The sequence below is a fragment of the Amborella trichopoda genome, chromosome 10, assembly GCF_054954075.1.
Source record: "Amborella trichopoda isolate Santa Cruz 75 chromosome 10, AtrichopodaSantaCruz75HAP2 v2.0, whole genome shotgun sequence".
In the NCBI taxonomy this organism is placed as follows: domain Eukaryota; kingdom Viridiplantae; phylum Streptophyta; class Magnoliopsida; order Amborellales; family Amborellaceae; genus Amborella; species Amborella trichopoda.
The window spans coordinates 34,752,731-34,768,083 of NC_142345.1; the positions used below are offsets into that span (position 1 = coordinate 34,752,731).

General features: G+C 37.3%; 1 protein-coding gene across 1 annotated transcript; it reads right to left on the bottom strand.

Moving 5' to 3' along the window:
* Positions 1 to 9,939: 9,939 nt before the first annotated feature.
* On the bottom strand, positions 9,940 to 13,241 carry LOC18446625 (WAT1-related protein At2g37460). Its single transcript, XM_006856738.4, has 7 exons — positions 12,980 to 13,241; positions 12,835 to 12,897; positions 12,611 to 12,727; positions 12,256 to 12,511; positions 11,933 to 12,088; positions 10,881 to 11,032; positions 9,940 to 10,745 (listed from the first exon to the last, which is right to left on the bottom strand). The coding sequence occupies exons 1-7, from the start codon at positions 13,150 to 13,152 to the stop codon at positions 10,514 to 10,516; spliced, it is 1,149 nt and encodes a 382-aa protein (XP_006856800.4). The 5' UTR covers positions 13,153 to 13,241; the 3' UTR covers positions 9,940 to 10,513.
* Between the last annotated feature and the right edge of the window lie 2,112 nt (positions 13,242 to 15,353).

The following is a 15,353-nucleotide window of genomic DNA, read 5'->3' on the forward strand; positions in this document are numbered from 1 at the left end:
TACAATTTTTGCTCTAAAATCGTTCTAAAAATTCTAAAAAATTATTCACCATAAATAAACATTTTCTCATCATAATAATTGGCATAATTGGTATATGATATATCTATCTTAAATCTAAGCATTAGAGTACTCCATTGGACTAGTCCAAAATGGTGGTCCATTTTAACTCGAGATGATTGCTATACATCATTTTTGACATTCTTGTATCCTTGAAGTGATTAAGGAGAGAGCCGGTAGTAACCTGGTCCCGCTAATGCCCAAGATGCCACCAGACCACGGGAACGCTACAACAATAAGCCTAATATTGGGAGACATCTGAAAAAGTGTCAAAATGGCCTCAAATTACATGAGAGGATATTTTGGATATCTTAAGGACACAAAAAAAGTTTCGTTGCATTCTGATGAGTTTTGAGATGATCAGGATTAAACTCAGTTTGTAAATCCAGGTCCTATCATGTTGAAAATGGACCATATAACTGTAGCCCCATTTTATAGATCTCAAAATAGTATTAGGCTACTTCCATTAAATTCAGAACGTCGAAAAACTCTCAAGTACCAAATTTCGGCTCAATCAGACCTTCTAGAACCATTATGGGACTAACTTACCAAAAATGATTGGTTTTACACTATTGCGGTGTAGCATGTGTTTTCTCATTTCGAGCTGATTTTCAAATGCTCATAACTTACTCATTTTGGATCCAATTAAGCTTAAATTTGGACATGCGCTACATTTCAATGATAAGCTCGTTTTGATATATGGCACGTGTCATAGCGTGACCTGAAATGAGAGAATTCTTACAGAGAAAATAGGCTCGAAACATGACAATTCGATTTTAAAAAACGACGAGCATCCAATTCTTTGAGAGGCCATAACTCAAAATCTCGATTTCGGATTGTCGGAAGTATGGGTCCGTTGCGACCATGCTTCGAAGAGCTACAATTTGACATAATTTTTGTGTACGATTGAAGGCCAGATGATACGGAGAAGGCATACTTTTTCGATTGTCGAAATCCCATTTTCCAGCGACTTTCCAAAATTGGAACGTGCTCAAACAGAGACCAAAATAGACAAAATTTGTCATAAAATGATCGTGATATTATCCTCTTCAATTTGTGATAAAAAAGAAGGCTTGGATCGTATTAATCATGCCGGATTAGTGGTTGAAGAATCATAAAGTTTATGGACTTGGCAGGATTTTGGTTCTTCCTTAAAAATCCGTTCAAGAAGATCAAATGGTATCAAAACGTACACAATAATTCAAGCATCGATTCTATGACGATTGATCGCCCGAGTTACCACCATAAGTATATGAAAAAGCTCATAAGGCTTTGCAATGGCAAGAGGCCCATCATGGAGGGATGGGTTTGTTATTTGTTGAAAAATGCTACATTTTAGTCATTTGGTCTAAAATCGAGATTAATATTTTAATTCATAGAATGTAAAATGTTTATTTTTTGACAATTTTGGTAGTTTTTTAGCAATCCACTCTTGTTTTGTGGTTGTTATATATAAGGTACTCAAGTTATTTGTAATAGAGCTATTGAACATTTATAGTAAATTCTTGAATTCTTAGCCATTTGCAATCAAGCTATTGTTTGTTCTTTTGCTTTACTTTCAAGTTCAAGACTCAAGATGAGAGGGGAGATAAACATTTCCTAGAGAGAGAAAATATTCCTAAGAACCCTTCACTTCCTAGAATCTCAAAGTCCCAACTCCTTTAGGATTCCCAATTCCCAATTTCCAAGCCCACACTCCCTAGCTTCTATACACCTAAGAACCTCTAATTTCCAATCCTACTCCATACACCTTATAACCTACCTTAGTTAGACTACACCTTACCCTACACCATACACCATAGTACATCATACACCATATAACACCATACACCATAGCATCCTATATACCTTAGCTAGCTTATACCTTAGCCCATCCCATATACCCAAGTTCCTATACACCATACCTCAACCCAACCCACTTAAGCTAGACTCATAGACCTTAGACCCTAACCTTGACCCAAGACCAAGGTTTCTCGTATGTGTATGCAAAAGGAACGACGAAGGTGCACCTAGGCTCAAACCCATTCTAGGTCCACTCTCTTTCCTTTCTCTTCTCTCTTCTCTCTCTTTTCCTTCTCTCTCTCTCTTTTTCTTTATCTTTCCTTGTATTTTCTTCTTTCTCTCCCTTTTTTCTCTTTCTTTCTCTCTCTCTTTCTCTTTGCTCGGACCTGGGGCGGGTCCAAGACCTCACCCTCCCCCTCTCTCATCCTCTCTCTCGCTCAAGCCCAAACCCGCACCTAGGGCGAGCCCGACTTGCCTCCCTCTCTTTCTCATGTCTCTCTCTCTCTCACTCTCTTACTCTCTCTGTCTGTGAGCCCCTCTTTCTCGCTTTTCCCTCTCACTCTCTTTCTCTCTCTCCCTATCTGCCCCTCTTTCTCTCTTTTCCCTCTCTCATTCTCTTACTCTCTCTCCCTATCCACCTCTCTCTCACACCCCTCATCCACTCCTCTCTCTACACCCTCCTATCTGCCACTCTCTCTCATACCCCTCTCATCCGCTCCTCTCTCTATACCCTCTCATCCGCCCCTCTACCTCCACCTTCGCATCTGCCCTCTCCCTACACCCTGTCATCTGCCCCTCTACCTACATCCTCTCATCCGCCTCTCGCCCTATACCCTCTCATTTGCCCCTCTTTCTACACCATCTCATCCGCCCCTCTCCCTACATTCGGTCATCCGTTCCTCTTTTTACACTTCCTTATCTTTCCCCTCAAAGCTTGAACCTGCTCCTTAGGCGGGTCCATCCTTCCTTAGCCCCACTCACTCTTTTTTCTCTCACTTTAGACACTCTCTCCTCTCTCTAAATCATATCTTAAATTCTCATTTGTTTTACTTTGTTTATTTTCATCATTTCTTTATTTCTCTCTTTGCTCATTGCCTTCTTTCACCTCTTGAGCACTTAATTTGGGGTCGTCCTGAGATAGTACTTTAGGGTTCTAACTCTTAGACTGCTACTCTAACCATCAGCTTGTACAGTTTAGTTGAGTTATAAAAGACACTGATATTTTACAGTCGGTCACTCGGGTTGGGATCATCTTGAATCAGCTTTTCTTAGAGTGCTTACCCTTTCACTACTCTAACCATTGAGTCATACAGTGTTCGGGTTGTGATGTACTTTCATCTTTCTCTCTCTCTCTCTCTCTCTCTCTCTCTCTCTCACACACACACACACACACTTTTTTCTCTCCCTTGATCACTTTTAGGGGGCTCTTTATGTTGGTGTCATAGTTATCAGCTTAGTCTTGTAACTCCACTTTCCAAATCCTCCAGGCACCAAGGCTTCGAACCTGGTACCTTTCTTGGTCTCCGGTAATACCTCTTAAGAGAGGTTATGCCAGGAGGTTGCCCAATTTTCTTTGGGTCATCCCTTCACTTCTTTTACTTCGTCTTTCTCTTCTCACTTCTAAAGAAAATTCTCATCAACTCATTCTTATTCTCTTCATTATTCTCTCTCTTACCCATTTATCCTACCATCTACCCGCAAAACTAGAACCATTAACCCATAAGTACATCAAAGAGGAGTTAACATTAAGTGGATTTCATTAGTAGTTTTTCAATGAGTGTCCAGGTGAGGTGTTGAGTTTATAAAGGGGGTCGAATTCAAACCACGATGTTGGACAACCGAAGGGCTTTTGTTCATTGATCTAAGAGGGCAGCAGCCCGGGCGTATCCCACGAACTCAACCACGGTGAGGTAGGTGTTTAAATCCACCTGTTCATCATTTTAAAATCCTCTCATAGTTGGACATACCTATCCACACGTGATACACGAGTCGCACACGCGCTTATGAGGTCAAGCAATTGTTCCAGAGGGGGTCAATCGAACCTAGGTCCCTGAGGGAACCTGAGAATGGTAGATCCAGGCGCAACCAACGATCTAATGGGCCTATGTTCTACAGTCTAGGAAAATAATACATAATTTGACCTCATCAAAGTGAACCCAATTAAGCTTTTCATCATCCGGTTCTTAATAGATTATAGGTGCACCCTATGGGACATATAAGTGCTTATATAGAGGGGTCATCTCAAGGCATATATGCACTAGCTCTTCGTAATTTGATCCGATTAAGAAGAGTGGCTTCCCTTATGATTGTGACTGCACATGCCTTAGGGTGGTCTCTTGTCAAGGTACAGAGTTATATTATATAAGTCATGACCACCCGACACAGGGTCTATATTAAGAAATTAATCAAGTTTTTTTGTACTCTTATGGTTCTCTTAGCCTTGGCTAATCACACCAACCATGAGGTATACACATCAACATAGCTCTGACTCAGAGATGACCATCACACCTCCCTAAGATATTTCACTCTTAAATAGTAAAATACTCATTGCTTCATGTATTCGTGGTATATAAATCATACTCCCAGTGCGCTAAGCACCTGGATTTATTCTCACTCATTCCCACTGAGCGAGAGAGTCCTAGTTTTAGAGCCTTAAAATGTCATAAATCCAACACATTGTACCACTACATTACATCACATGATAACAATATGTCACTCAACTTGTAACGGTCAAGCACCAAAGAGTAAAGATAATTGATTGCAATTGTTCAGTTACAAATTGAAAAATTTTCTTGAGTTATGAGGGAGAATTTCCCTTTTAGATGAATGGTTAGGATTAGCCAAAAGCATAGCATTTGAGAATGGATAGTCATTACATTTTTAGACAAGAAAAGAAAGCAAGAAAAGTAATTTTGATTTTACGCTTGTACCCCTTCTTTCCTCTTTTTATTCTCAAATTACCACCACTTTCAATTTTCAAGTTCCAAAATAATAAAGTCATTTAATAATTTCAAAATTTGAAGATATGGTATTAGACCTTCTTATAAGTCGAATGTGACTTTGGATCTTGAATATTTGAAGCCAAATGACTACAGATTTTGAAAATATGAAGTTAGTTATGACTTCAGATCTTTAAGATCTTAAAGAGCATTTGACTTTATATCTCGAGACTTGATTTAGGATATTCAACATCTGAAATCAAATATGACTTAGGATCTTGAAGATTCTAAGGTACATTTAAATTTGTATATGGGTGCCCGACTTTGGATCCTCAAGATCCAAAGTCATAAAAGGATTTTATCACTTTTGTTCTCGACGATTTAAAGTGGCGATATTTTGGTGACAAGAAAATAGAGAAAAGTAGGGGCATCCCCTTAAAATTGAAAAATTTGAGAGAAATTCTATAATAACACTTATTTGAAGGATATTAGCGTAAATTTCTATGATTCTTAAAGTTGACTCCCTTGCCCGTTTTTGTCGTGAATACAAAATAATTAGCCGAATGTTAATAACAATAATAAAGTCTAATTTTCTTCTTTGCCAAAGACATCAACGATTTAGAATGAATAGTTTCCAAAACTAACTTATTGGTTAACATTATAGAGACTCTATAATGTTTAATTTATGGTTTGATTTGTTGAATGTTCTTCTTGTAATCTTATTCGAAAAGATAAATTTGGAGTGGTAAGACCTCGAATTTCTTTCCAAATGCATCAGTCAAATGCAATCCATTCTTAGGTAAAACACAATGTTGTCGAGAAGTGCATGGGGTCTTGGCGGTAGTATTGTTGAGTCTCATGATGAGGTATGTGAATCCATTCTCACCAAAGGATAGGGGCCTAAACCCCCACCAACTTTATCACTTTTTAAGAATGAGGTTTAGATCATGGTGTTTAGGTAGTGGTGGTAGCATGACTTGAGTTTCAGCTACCGGTCTAGGTTTCCATTCCCACTGAGGCATTCAAAAACTGCTAAATGCATTCGAAAGCTGCTAATTATTTTTAAAAACGGGTAAAACTCTATGTCTCCATTACCACGTATAGTCATTGCATCTATGCTATGCCATAGGGAATAGGTCTCACACCATTCCGGCGAAATATTGCCAAATTTTTGGACAACATTAGGTTAAGGGAAATTGTTTCATGCGGCAGGGACTATATTTCTACATTTGCGGTCCCCAAGGTATAAAGCATCCATCTTAAAGATGGATGCAAATAGGTGGTTCATCTAAAAACAACCGAAACTAATGGTTCAAATGCTTTCTTAATGGAATTATTATTTTATTTTTTCAAAATTTATGTATTTATTCATATTCATGATCTCCATGTTAGAAATTACATGGCTTTAAAAATTAGGTCCAAAAGTCCATCTCAAAACTATATTTTTAAGAGGTGACTCATTTCTACATAGACTCATAGAAACTGTGTCCTTGGGTAAAAAGGTATGCTTAAATGAGGTCCAATTCGAGTGTGGTCTCCTTTCAAAAACTTACCTCAAAGATGAATTTAGGATATAAAACAGATTCGAAGTCAATTTAAATCCAATTTCACTTTAGATCTATGATTTGTAGTCCTGAAAAAAATAAAAAACAAAAATAAAAAAAAGAAAAGAAAAGATGCAGATCTCATGATTTGCGAAGAATTAAAACGAATTGCTCACTAGCAAATTTCAGATCCATGTGTACAATAGATTTTTGAAGGAGATAACTTTTTTGATGATATAGTCGATACCTTTTTTGATGCTATAGTCCAAAATTCATCTGTACAATAGATTTTTTGTGAGGAGATTTTAACCTTTTAAAAAAGGTAGAAAATATAAAACAATTTTTGAAGGAGATAGCGTTTGAACAGGCGCGTCCGCTAACTCAACAAATTACCATTAAAACACCGCTGGTTGCATTTAAGTGGGCCTCTTCAGCGTCATTCAAATTTATCCGTCGCCATAACTTTCTTGGAAAGTTTAATAGACCATACTAGTGTTTAGAGAAATGGTTGTTAGCCTGGGTTGTCCATATGAGAAGTCAGTGATCGGATGTCTGCCCTAGTGAATCCGAAAATAAAAAATAAAAAATAAAAAAATAATAGTAAATATTAAAAATACTACAAAATAAAAGGTATGACCAGATCGGCCGATTTTCTAACAGAAACGGCTGACTCTGTTAGAGAACATATCAATTTGCGAGATATGGTGGGAACCCAACTGATCCTACCAATTCCTGATCCAAATCGGACGAGTATGATTTAAACTAATATTTTTAAAACCTTCGACCAAACAGCGTTTTTTTTTTCCTTGGCTAATAAGTCCTTGCTTTATCATTGTCATTTCCTTATCCACAATACATAAATGACTAAATGACCTTAGGGCACACAGGCCTGGCCAACTTGGTTTACATGGTCCTACAAAGCTAGGGCTTAAACCATAAATATAGACTAATGGTCTATAGATGACCAACATGGCTTTGTTTGGAAATGGCTAGCGGGTACCATTGTTTTTCCTTTTTTTTTATTTTTTGAAAAATTAAAAATGAATTTATAGTACTCATGATGAATCAGGCTCTTAATATTTATCTATTTTCAATAATATTATCAAAACAAGTAATGTAGAGCTCAAATTATTCACAGACACAATAACTCGATTTTTCAACTTATTTTTTAGGGAAAATATTTTCATGGATTTTATTTTTAGATTTTTTTTTTTTTCTAGGCCCAAGATTTTAAAACCTATCTTTTAAACCTATAGACCAATTTTTTCATTTTTACCCATTCTTTTTGTCCAAACGAATTAAAAAAAGACCACATTTTTAAACCCTCTCTCTCCATGCGTTTCTCTTTCTAAACCCTCCTCTCTCGCTCCACGTGTTTCTCTTTCTCTCAGCCCCTAAGAATCTCCAAACCCCTCTTTCTCTCCCGTACTTCGCCCCTCTTTCTCTCTCCCGTACTTCCCCTAACTCTCAGGGAGCAAGGCTTCTTCCACTCAGCCCATTGCAACATGGACCTGTAGAGCTCATTCCACTGTGTCGGCCTCTTTTTGGGCATACAAGAGGACTCTGTCTTCACTGTAGAGTATAAATTTGCAGCAATGTTTAAGCGGCTTGGGAGTTTGTGAGCCAGTACTGGGGCCAGAGTGAAAGGGAGATGGTATTTTGCTCATTGTTAGAGAGGAGAGAGATGGTATTTTGCATTTTGGTTAACGGAAAATGGTATATTCATTTTCTAAAGGAAAAGTGAGTGATTGTGATGCTCTTTTGAAGAAAGAGAAATTGTGTGTTGCTTTTGTAGAGAGATGCAAGTGTGCCTTTTTCATGGAGAGGGAGTTCTTATGAGTTTTTTGTTTAAGAGTGAGAGAGAGGGGGATTGTGGGTCAAAAAAAGCAATAGACTTTTGTTTCAGAGTGAGAGAGAGGGGGATTGTGGGTCAAAAAAAGCAATAGACTTTTGTTTTAGAGTGAGAGAGAGGGGGATTGTGGGTCAAAAAAAGCAATCTGCATAGAGAGAGGGATTGTGGATCAAAAGAGAAGTAGATACTTCTTCCCAAGTGGGGTGGTGTCGGAAGTTGTGGGGCTCTTCAATCTGTTGAAGCTTGAAACCGTCGTCTTTTCGTAATATGAGCATTGAAACATAAACATTTTTCTACTTCTTCGTCCCATTCTTCTTGTTATTCTTCTTCTCTCTTTTATTGCTATTGCACTCCAGGTTATCTTATTCTCTCTAACTCTCCTCTCTGTTGCTCTTCGTTCTTCCGATGGACACATGTTAGCTGCAGCTATGGTAACTCTCTCTCTCTATGTGCAAAAACCTTTATCTTCAAAGAGCAGCTATGATAACTGTCTCCATCTCTCTCTCTCTACAAAAACCTTTATCTTTAAAGAGAGAGAGGGATTTGGATAAGCAAGAGGGAGAGATACAAGGATAGACCTTTATCTTCAGAGAGAGGGAGAAGGATTTGGGTAAGTACGGGGGAGAGAGAGAGGGAGAGACACGGGGATATAGAGACAAAACAAGTTCGGGAAGTAGAGATTTAAGGAGAGAGACACAAGTAGATTGTAGGGGTTTACACTTTAGAAAATGCTGCCATTTTAAAAATTTTTTGGGCTAAGAAGATGAATTAAAAATGGGTAAAATTGTCCCAACGGGTTAGAAGATATGATAGATAAAATCTCTATGCTTCAAGATAGATTTTGAAACTTTGGATCTATGGAGAAATGAAACTTAAAACTAAGGTCTATAGATATATTTTCCCTATGTTTTTTATGTATTCATTTCTAATTTTTTTCATGGGTCCTTATGTTGATCCAAAGCGGCTTGGGTGCTACTTCTAGGTATTAAACAATGTTTTAAACAATAAAAAATTATGCCCAAATCTAAGTAAAAGGTGGTAATGCGCTTAGATCCATATTTATGCAAATTTTACATGAGGCCCACCCTGCAAGCTTGATATTCCAAACACCGGACCACAAAAATACAATGATAAGTTGTCCAATATTTCTAACTTTGTACGAATCAAAGGAGGACAATGATAACTACTATAGGAGGTGTGATGTTTATGGTATCAAATCAGGGCAGTTAACTCAAAATTGTTGCGCCACTCCACCCCATCCCACCCGCACACCCCCACCTTCCTAAAACACAATAAAAATAAATAAAAAAAATAAAAAAAATAAAAAGCAATACCTAAAGGGCAGTTCCCTTGGACACCCTACCCAAAACTATCTCCATTTGAAGTCATGCACGAGGCCTTACAATAAAAAACTAATCTCTTACATAAATGGGGTCGGTTTTGGAGCGAAGCAGTTGCACACGTGGGTGATAGGGTTATGGAGGCTCACCTAATTGGGGAGAGGCGAAGTTCTCCATTTTCCCCCAAAAAAGAATAAAAAACAGAGGTCTCAAGAGCCTCACTTAATTGGATCAAAATACTACTCCTCCAAACATTTGTCGAATCAGATCCACCTAGATCGGGATCCAAAAACCCGAGAGAGAGAGAGTGTTTTAAGTGAACCATGGTTTTTCCCACTCTCCATAGAATATTTTTACGAAACTTATATTTCATTCAAGTACAAAGCCAAAAATGAGGAAAATCATAATAAAAGGAATTCCTTTCGGACGACAAAATATCTTGAGTTTCCAATTAAAGTAACCTGCAATTTAAAACTCGAACGAATCGTGCAGTTGAAGGCACCGTTGAAATGAAATATAGTAATTAACAACACAATACACTTGATTGAAACTTCCGTTGGCACAATATTAAAATCACTTTACATTGACAAATTTCTAGGGCTTTTAAGGCTGAAATTCTAGGCGTGCAGTCTCGAGATTGTGTTTGGACCCCACTCAACCCAAGTTCAAAAGACCAAAAGAAAGTAAAAGACAAAAAGAATTTGAAAATGACATAATTCCCATCAATTAAAGAGGAACAACGACTTCGATGAAGTCTCTGGAACTTTTTGACGTGGCGAGTCATCCCGGGCCTTACGTGCAACTTCAAAGTGAGACAATCTTTTGCTGTCATTGATGATGCTCATCTCTCTATGTCATTGATGATGTTTTATGTTTTACTCTTTTTCAACTTCATCTCCTTTCACACTTTAAATGGATTTTTTTTTTTTTTCCTTTTTTTTTTTCATAATTTGAGAGGTAGCATTCTTAAATGTAAGCAGCAACCATTCAAGCCCAAGCTCAACTCCTAATTTCATCTTTAGTTTGGTTCCCTGATATCATCTCAAGCACTACACCATTATTTTGGTCATCAGATATCATCTCAAGCACTATTCCTTCTTCTTCACTTTCCTTTTTCTCTGCAAGAGTTTGTTCATTTTGGATGGGTAAAATCTTTGCAGGTTTTCTGTCTTTTGCTTTGCCCCATAGAACGAAGTAAAGTCCAAAAATGATCAAAAACATCCCTACTATACTGGAAAAAAAAAACAAAACAAAAAGAAGAAAAGAATTATTAGATAACTATCTTCAAATGTAATTGTAGCACGATTCTAAGAATTTACTAGTAAAATTCTCGAAATAAAAAAACAGACGATGATGATGGCCTTACGTTCCGACGTGAACATCGACATGAAGAATAATAGGCTCTAGAATGGCCACCAATACTGTACATAGAGGGTTGAATGCAGCAGCAAAGACAGGGCCTCTCTCCTTTATGCACCAGCTTTGAATAAAGAATGCCAAAGCCGAACACATGATACCCTGCAGGTGGGTAATTTTAGTTACAACATTAAAAAAATAAATAGAAATATCTTTACTTCCATGAGCCCATGGGCCAAAAAGAAGCATCGAGTCAAAAGATCAAATTGCCAACCGGAGCTCCTAATTAATGATTCATGTAAGTAGATCAGCAATGTAATGTCCCAAAGAATACTATATTAGGAAATGAAAATTTTGTCATTTAAAGACAGACCACGTCATTGTTTGAAAAACCGACCTATCGAACTGATAACTGTCCGGTTAGATCGAAACCAGCCCTTTTCGAGTTCTAGTTTCGGGTGGTTTTGATGATTGGCCGGTATTTTAAAAATAAAATTAAAAAAATATTTATAAAATATTAAAAATAAAGAATTTGATTTGTAATAGATTTTTTAATATTTTTTACATTATGGTAAATATTAAAAATTGTTTTGGTCATTAATACTCACTTTAAAATCTATTTTTTCATTAATTTTCAACTTTATTTGATTATGTTTTATTTTAATCATCCTTTATATGCTTTTAATATTTTAGTCGTTTTTTTTTTTGCATCGCTTTTATTTTATTCAACAAGTTTTTGGCCGTCTGGTACTTGCCCGGTAAGAATGGTTGAATCGGCTGGTTTACCGGTAGGTGTTAAACCGCTTCTGGCCCCATGTCCGGCTAACCGTTATGGTGTCCGGTTAACCGTTCTGGTTCGATTTTGCGAACACTGGACCAAGTCAATGAACATTGAGCCAAATAATCCAAGGGCCTATGAACTATCTAGAAATCAAAGAAACTCATGTTTCGATATTTATATTTTTCTCCTCTGTTTGGTAAACAATAATATTAATAAAAACAAACAATTAATAGCAAGACACACTAAATATTATCATAAAAGAGGTTGGTAGGAATGCTTACACTGTAAGCATAGGTAAAGAGCTCAAAATTCCATCCTAATTTCCAAGCCGAGGACCTATCAAATATAACTGAAACGACTGCAGACTGAACTGTACCCATGCCCAACATCATCGCTGTCAAGGATAGCTGAGCAGGATAATCCTTGAAAGTCCATGCCTGAAAATGTCAATAAACATGATACATAAGATAATTGCTTTGCATAAAAAATTAAGAGGGTATGAACCTCAACAGGCGGATCAGGATTTGTGTAACCGACCTCAAGTTGGAAAAAAGCTCGATGATGATAAAAAAATCAAGAGGATGAATAAGTTTAGAAGGTTAACCTGGTATACTATCCATGTAGAGTAGGCTGTGACACTTAGCACAAGCAGAATTGGACCCAGTGTCCAATTATCCTTCAGGACAACGGCGGAATTGGTGACCAAAATATCTGAAAGAGCAGTCGGATTCTTAAGGAAACCAAGGAATCCTAGCACCGGACCTTTAATTAAAGTCATGATCATGGCCCCAGTCACACATGTTATGGTACCAACAATCTTTGCTTGTCCCCTTAGACTCCTAAAATTCACTTTCTCCATTCTGATAAATGGAAATAAGAAAGAAACAAAGAAGAGTTATTACGCATTTTAGCTCAAATCAGTGTACAACATGAGTTTGAGTGAAAAGATATAAGTGTACCTTAGGAGAAAAGCCATGACAAAGGCAATGGCGGGGATGAGATTCATTATGGTGGCAGCAAACGTTGAAGAAGTGTAGTAAAGCCCTGAGAAATAGAGGATTTGGGAGAGTGGAACCCTGAAATACATGTAACAAGTCAAAAAGAGTGTGATCCATGGATTAAGAAAGAAAAAGATGAACCGAATTATAAGGTATGAAATCACCAAATTACCAACTGCTCTTACCCCAGTAATCCAAGAATAAAGATGTTACCCATGTTTTTGAGGGTCATAGGAGGCCTTTTCTTCCTGCAAAAATTTCAAAAAGGTTATACAGGCAATGCACTCCTGCAAATGAAGAAAAGAACAGAGAGAGAAAGAGAGAGCTTACTTATCAAGAAAGTAGGCAAAAGGTGAGATGGCAAGTGTGGCAATAGCCTGCCTGTAAGTAACAAAGATGAAACGACTCATCCCCCTCTCAAAAGCCACCCTAGTGATCACATACATCACCGCAAGAGAGCTCTGGAACAATATTTGAGCCAACAGAGGGCCATGCTTCACCATTTCTTCCCGCTTGGATTTCCACTCCACTCAAATCACACAACAACACGAAGCAGAAAAGTTGCTGATTATAATGATGAAGAAGAAGGATAAATGCTCCCTACTCTCCCATGAGTTTATATAGGAGATTTAGCCATAATAAAACAAAAAAATTAAAGTGTTTGGAAAATGATAAAACTGAATGAAATGAGTAAGGGATCTCAAGTCTCGCCGCCTACCTCCAATTCATTTGACCGATACTCTCTCTCTCTCTCTCTCTCTCTAAGAGCTTAACTCTTCGCCACCTTTGGCTGTTGGAATTGACCCGAGACTCCTTGACTATAACGTTATTCGAATAATAGAATAATAACAATTGAGACTGGGCTTGTGGCCCGGCTAATTTAAGTTTAAATGCACTAAATTATTCTCAATATGTTCATGACAAAACGTTTTCAAAAGCCAAATGACATTATACTCCATCGGGAGTATACTATCCATTTCCTTCCCACCTAGGATTAATTTTAGGCCCCTCAGGTTTGGGGATATACCCTTTCAATACACCGATTATTTAAATAAAAAAATTATGTTAATTTATTGATGGTAAGATCTAAGGGTTAGAAAACTCAAATTTCAAAATTTTTAGTTTAAGAATAATTATCAAGTGGTTTTTAGCTATTTTAAAATTTTAAAATTAAAAACAAAATCCTTCCAAGTAGGTTTTCTAACTGAGGGAATAAATATAAGAAAAAATTATAGATATCCTCTAATTTTTTCTATCCCCCAAAAAAATCTGTTGATACAAAAAAATGAAAAAAAGTGTTAAGATTCATAATGTGGTGCCAAAAATGTTAGGCAGGATGATTTATAAAAAATAAAAATTTAAAAATATTTATAATTTTCGCCGAATATAAGCTATACTCTTAACAAAATTCGAGGAGGGAGAAAGAAAGAGTGGTGCATGGGCCATACGGACTATATTACAATGTATTAAACAGTCATTGTCGTGTGTAAAATGACCCCACTTTCAATTGTACTATCATATTTGAAATCAAGGTTAAAGTCGTGGGCTCCTTCATTCTCAATGAGCTAGACCAACCTAAACACGAACGTGCCAGCTGTTACGGAATAATTGGCCAAAATAATACGGGCTCAAGTTTGGTGATGCCATGTCTCATGCGCAATCCACCCCTTCAGGTGGAAAAGGGGCTGGGGTTGGAGCACCCCACACCCTGGTCACTTTTTATTCTCACCACTAAGACCGCCCTATTAATATTTTTAAAAAGCTACCTCTTAATCTATTTGAAAAAACGGGTAGAGGATTATCTTTTCCATTGAATTACTGAAACAAAAAATAATTCAATCCTTCGGGTCGATAGGATGCTTTGCCTCGCCTACTGTAAGGCTCAGGAGACGGGTTTGAGGTTGCTGTTGCGGTTGCGGTCGTGGTGGTAGAACCACCCGAACCTCAGATATCGGTCTAGGTTTTTATTCCCACTTCCGCATTAAAAATCACAAACCATTTTTAAAACGGCTGGGAACCTGTATTCCCCATTGATATGCTTAAAAAAAAAAAAAAAAAAAGTAGTTTCAAAGAGTATCAAGCAATGTGGTTTCTACTGAAAATCTTTGTGATAGCCTTAAATATATTTCCATCTTTAATTATAAAATTAAAATCTTAAAAAATAATCGAGCAGATCTATGAAAACTTGAAAATCTTGAAAATTGACTGTCGAAAAATACATTACAAGATGTACTATTTCTAAAACTTGAAATCTATTTTTTCTCATGTCCATACATCATGATGCCAAGATGATCAATTTGAAGATAGTCCGGCATCAAAACAACCTTTTCTATTGAAATTTTTGAGGTGCGCTCCAATTTAATTGTTTTGAGCCTCGGCTCTATATAAACTTTTTCCTAAAAAAAAAAAAAAAAAAACTGACGGAACATATCCCTGGGCAGACAAGTCTGGCCGCCTAGCCCAGTCTGCATAGTCAAATAATAAAGGCAGAGACCAGGCTCTGACCCGCCCTTCTAATAGATGGTCAGGGTCCAAACTTTTGGCCACGCCCAGCCCATTGCCACCACTAAGACCAAGAGCAAGCAAGTCGTGCAATCAGTGCACGTCGCGCTTGGATGGCACCATGCGCCAACCAAATCTAGGCTGCTAACATGGAATTACCCTATTCGGAAAATGGTCATTTTCCCTTGTTAAAAAATGGTTT

What these genes read in the sequence shown, in the direction of transcription:
- LOC18446625 (XM_006856738.4), bottom strand. Translation starts at nt 13,152, where the DNA reads ATGGTGAAGCATGGCCCTCTGTTGGCTCAAATATTGTTCCAGAGCTCT. An exon ending in TTTGCCTACTTTCTTGATAA is followed by an intron (nt 12,898 to 12,979) that starts GTAAGCTCTCTC and finishes AAATTTTTGCAG; the next exon opens with GAAGAAAAGGCCTCCTATGA. An exon ending in GTCGATGTTCACGTCGGAAC is followed by an intron (nt 10,746 to 10,880) that starts GTAAGGCCATCA and finishes TTTTTTTTCCAG; the next exon opens with TATAGTAGGGATGTTTTTGA.